The sequence below is a fragment of the Phalaenopsis equestris genome, unplaced genomic scaffold (assembly GCF_001263595.1).
Source record: "Phalaenopsis equestris unplaced genomic scaffold, ASM126359v1 Scaffold000088, whole genome shotgun sequence".
Taxonomy (NCBI): domain Eukaryota; kingdom Viridiplantae; phylum Streptophyta; class Magnoliopsida; order Asparagales; family Orchidaceae; genus Phalaenopsis; species Phalaenopsis equestris.
The window spans coordinates 1,056,548-1,062,088 of record NW_018164530.1 but is presented as its reverse complement, the minus strand read 5'-3'; the positions used below and the strand labels follow the sequence as shown (position 1 = coordinate 1,062,088).

At 36.2% G+C, this 5,541-nt stretch overlaps 1 protein-coding gene across 1 annotated transcript; it reads left to right on the top strand.

The window, feature by feature from the left end:
- The first annotated feature begins 1,890 nt into the window (after nt 1–1,890).
- On the top strand, nt 1,891–4,120 carry LOC110019965 (3-ketoacyl-CoA synthase 2-like). The gene is made up of 2 exons (XM_020717879.1): nt 1,891–2,554; nt 3,185–4,120. The coding sequence occupies exons 1-2, from the start codon at nt 1,928–1,930 to the stop codon at nt 3,980–3,982; spliced, it is 1,425 nt and encodes a 474-aa protein (XP_020573538.1). The 5' UTR covers nt 1,891–1,927; the 3' UTR covers nt 3,983–4,120.
- The last annotated feature ends 1,421 nt before the right edge of the window (nt 4,121–5,541 follow it).

Sequence of the window (5,541 nt, the reverse complement as noted above, 5' to 3'; positions counted from 1 at the left end):
CATGGTCGCATTTATAACAAATTTATTATTCCATCTCCCTTCAACCGGCAAAAAGATTAAATTCATTCCTCCTATCACCAACTCTCATTAAAGCACCCACAAATCCAGATTTTTCTTACAAGCAGACCCCCCTAAACATTGGTATTTATAACATGAATCACCCATGTGATTTTTTTCAACTATCAAAATGGCCTGCTGATTCTTTAAAATGGTGCTGAAATAGTTTTCGCGGGTACTAGTAAAGCTCAATTTTAAAATAGTTGTGGTCATCTTTTGACACTTCTATAAACTTTAGAGCTAAAATAGACTCGTGTAAATAGTCAGGGGCTATTTTAACACTTTACTCTTTTATAAATTGTATGAGGATGAAACATTAATGTTAAGTATTTTGCTCTCAAGGCAAAAACGAAGAGAACATGGGATAGGTCAAGTCACCAATCAGATTGGAATTAAGTGAAATAATTAGCTAGAGCTAAATGTAAGATTAAGTAGCTCAAATCTATTTGAAAAAAGCAAATGTTAATTGATAATATACGACAGAAATGTGTGCTCCCATATCATAATAAATACATTGTCATGTGCTGAAATTTATGACACAAAACCAAATATATATATATATATTTTATTTTTATTTTTTTTCAATTTACTGTGACTTAGTATTTTAATGTTTTTCTATGCAGTAAATATCTTCCCGAATTTATATGTTATATATTAAATAATTCCATGTATCAAAATTGTTTTTTTCTATATGTTAGATAATCGAAAGACTTACTTGCATACCAATTAAATCGAATATGGGTATTTATATACTAACATCTACTCATGCATAAAAATGTATATATATTTTACAATTTAAAAGTTAAAATAGTGATATTTTTTTATGATATAAAAAATTGGAATGCGTTGAATCACAAAATGTTCTTCGAGTCATGCTCCAAGGATAGACCATTGGTCTGATGAGAGGAATAAGAGAGAGTGGGAGAAAGAAAGGATAAGTCACAAATAGCGTTAATTTTTTTAGAATAAATCCAGTAATCATTTTTGTAGAAATGACTCTTCTATTTATAAGTCATAGAGGATGTCTAATAAATTATATGATTGTCCCTCATTGAATTAGAAAGTTACATTTCTTTGTGAGTCATTACACGTTTACATATTTGTAATCGAATCGGGCATATTTTGACCTTATAATTGTTGCTTGTGTTGTTTACTATTTGTAATTGATATTGGCACTGTTTTGTATTTGTAACTGCTTATCTTGGACATGTGATATTCATTCACTCAGCTAGAAAGTCATTCGATCGACTAACCTATCTTCATTTGTCTTTTTTCAAAGGAGTTCATTGTGAAGACTCGTTGTCTTTTGAAATGATTATTTCATTAGGCAGATGACAAATTATTGTAATCTAAGGACCACTTATCTTTGGTCGATGAATCTATATAGAATGAGTCCATATCAAGCAATTGTTAATCTTGTGAATGTCTTTGTGTCTGTTGAGTTATTATTGATATAGGTGTGTGACAGTTGACACTCTTTGATTTAGTCGGACTAACGTTCGGTCGGCCCAGAATTCGACTGGCTGAAATTATAATAGCTTGCTCGATCTTTTGTTGCTCTCTTCTTGTGACATGTTGGATCTCTTAGAGATTCATGCAGTCACATTACTATTGTACATAATGGTATAATTGTAAAAAAGGAAAAGTACATTTTAGATATGTAAATACATAGTAATTGGGCGGCATCTATATAAATGACCTCTAGTAATTACATTTAAATAAATAATCTATACTTGATATAATTATTAAAACACAATCCACACAAAAAAAAGGAAAAAGAAGAAAACCAAAATACTCCCAAACACAATTCCCTCGTCTTTAAAATGCCCCCTACTCCTCTCCCCTCTTCCACCACCTTTCTCCTTCACACATGCACGCTATCTTATCCTCCCTCTTCTCCATCAACTCCATTAATAATTCCATAACAAAATTACCATCTAATTTCCCCACCAAAATGATGAGCTTGCTCTTCACTCTCCTCCTCCTCCTCCTCCTCGCCCTCCTTCTCCTCCTCCTCCGACTTGGCCGCCGCAAACCCATCCTCCTCCTCGACTTCGCCTGCCACAAAGCCAAGGAATCCTGCAGCCAAACTCACCAATCCTTCGTCGAACGCAGCATAGTTCTCGGCACCTTCACCAAAGACAATGTCGCCTTCCAAAAACGTATCTTGGAGAGGTCCGGCGTCGGCCACTCCACTTACTTCCCAGAGGCGGTGGCTAAGATCCCACCGGAGCTATTTATATCGGAGGCGAGAAAGGAGGCGGAGATGATGATATTTGGAGCTGTGGATAGGCTTCTGGACAAGACTGGAGTCGATGTGGAGAAGGAGATTGGTGTTCTGGTTGTTAACTGTAGTTTGTTTGGTCCCACGCCTTCTCTATCCGCCATGATTGTGAATAAGTATAGAATGAGGGAAGATGTGGCCAGCTTTAATCTTAGCGGGATGGGTTGCAGTGCTGGTGTTATTTCCATTGATCTCGCACGCCACATTCTCAAGGTCCGCCCTTTTTTGCGTTTATGAACTTTTTAAACGTTCTATAATACTAAAAATTATTTTTTTAAAAGAAAAGAAACTTTTTTTAGTGAAATTATTGATTGGTTCATGCAAAAGTATGAGAAGTCTCCAGTCTTTAACCCTACAGTGGTTTCATTGGATAAAGTTCCAACCTTTAATAATAAAAAACGTTTTTTTTTATATATTTAAACATTTTTTTTGTATAACTTATTTCACAAAATATGCACTAAAAATTATATAATATGTAAGAGAAAAAGCTGCACTTATATAAATAATTATTTTTTGTTCATGATATGAATACTTTTTAATAACTATAAAAAAAAGTACATAATATACGCCACATTCTCAATATGAGCTTTTAAAACATTTAATAATAAAAAATGTTTTTTTTAATTAAATAAATTATATGTAGCTAACTTATGTGCACATGTCACTAAAAAGATATAATTATAATATGTAAGAAAAATAGCTGCACTGATATTAAAAATGTTTTTTTTATTCATACTATGTTCCAAAACTATGCTAATTCTTAGGCAATCAATGAGGTTGCTCTGCTTTCGCCTTTCACAGAGACCCGCTCTCTCTCTCTCTCTCTCTGTTTCATATTTGCAGGTTAGACCCAACAGCTACGCTCTGATCGTGAGCACAGAAAACCTAACCCTCCATGGCTACTACGGCAACAACCGCCCCATGCTGGTCACCAACTGCCTCTTTCGCATGGGCGCCGCCGCCGTCCTCCTCTCCAACCTCCCCTCCGATCTCCACCGCGCCAAATACTCCCTCTCCGATCTCATCCGCACCCACAGAGGCTCCGACGACTCCTCCTACCTCTGCGTCTCCCAACAAGAAGACGATCAAGGTCAAATCGGCGTTTCCCTCTCCAAAGACCTAATGTCCGTCGCCGCCGGAGCTCTCAAATCCAACCTCACCGCCCTCGGCCCCCGCGTTCTCCCCTTCTCCGAACAATTCCGCTTCCTATTCTCCCTCATCTCATCTAAATACTTCGGCGGGCGCTGGATTTCGAAACCCTACGTGCCGGATTTCAAGAAGGCGTTCGAGCACTTCTGCATTCACGCGGGAGGAAGGGCGATACTGGACGAACTGGAAAAAAGATTGGATCTTGGGAGCTGGGAGATGGAGCCGTCGAGAATGACGCTGTACAGATTCGGGAACACGTCCAGCAGCTCTCTGTGGTATGAATTAGGGTATTCGGAGGCGAAGAACAGGGTGAAGAAAGGGGATAGGGTTTGGCAAATTGGATTTGGGTCGGGGTTTAAGTGTAACAGTGTGGTTTGGAGGGCGCTGAGGGATATAAATCCCAAGGGGAGTTATCCCTGGCTGGAGGAGATTCATAGGTTCCCTGTTGATGTGCCTCAGGTGGAAGCCATTAATTGTTCTTTGAGCTTTTAAAATGGGGGTTTTTTTTAATAAGCTTTGATTAATCTCCATGTATCTTATTGTTTGTGGTTGGAATGATCATGCTTTGGTAGTTAGATTAATGAGTTTTTATTAAGGAAGAATTGCGTATATGCCACTTAACTCATGTGTATTTACATATTTAACACCAAAAGTTAAATTTTTACATTTCTGACGCCTTTAACTATGGATGAAAAGATTTATTTTTTTTTTTTATGTTGTATGAAAGATTTTGGGTGGTATATACACGTTAAGAAAAATTTAATTACGCCTCAGATTGTAAGTACACATGACTACAGGAGCTGGATGATATGCATGTAAATCGTTCTTTTATTATCAAGTAAAGGTCCTCTCTCTCTCTCTCTCTCTCTCTCTCTCTCTCTCTCTCTATTTAGAAGGCAGAACTGAAAATAGCAGCCAACAATTAAAAATGCTTCAACATATAAAGCATGTATTTGCACCCATACGTAGTGGAGTACTGTGAAACCTTTTAAATATATTGAAGCTGAATTTATAAACATCGATGTGTCTTTCGGTGTAACGATGAATTTTTTTCAGCAACTCTAAAGTTAATCATGCTCATCATCAAGCATTCCTGGGATGAGTGACCTCCTGGCGATTTCCATCAACAGGGTAATACCATGAGACTATTAGGCCAAAACAGGCAATATCTTATTGGGTGAGAGTTCGAGTTGTCACAAGTTATACCAATCACAACTAATCTCCATGTTCCCTAAGATTACTTTAATCATTAAATGTCATAAGTTTAGCATAAGTCTTGTTCTCGACATCAAATATCAAACATTTATGGCGAGGGCTAGTGAATCCTAAGTTGATGGTGACAGTCTTGTGTACATGTTGATGTTGATGATAAATATATATCATATTAGTGATGGTGTATGTTGATGTTCTTAATCATGATATGCAATAAAGTTTCTAGGTATTAATATTGATGTTGATGACATGTACATCAAACTTATTATTATTGAAGATGTACATCAACATTGTTAGCCATAGCAAGTTAAAGTTAATAAGCATTGATATTGATGGTGTGCATTAAGTATTATTCACTATAGTAAAATTGTGCACTATGAATGAATTCAATATTATGTAGCAGTGGTTGGACAATAGTAATCAAAATTAACACAAATATCAAATAGAACTCTAGAATTCTTCAAATAATTTCCCCATCTTTAATTATTAATAATTTATATGACGATTTATAGAACTCTTAACTTTCTATATGTTTAATGTTATCATATTAAATTGAAAGAAATGTCTTGTAAGGCTTTGAGAACTATTTTCAAAGTTGTTAGGATCAAGATCATGTCTCACATTTGGGCAAGATCTTGTTTAGGAGAAAGTATTATGATTGTCGTCCAGATGTGCGGATGACGGCCTGCATCACAACACCGTGTCATGTGCACAGAAGCGTGGTGCAATCCACACCATCGCCACATGTCTGATTTAACCGGACATAATACTTATTCTTGTTCAGAAAGTACAAATCCCTCATTTAGTTGTTTATATCTACCAATATATATATATAGATA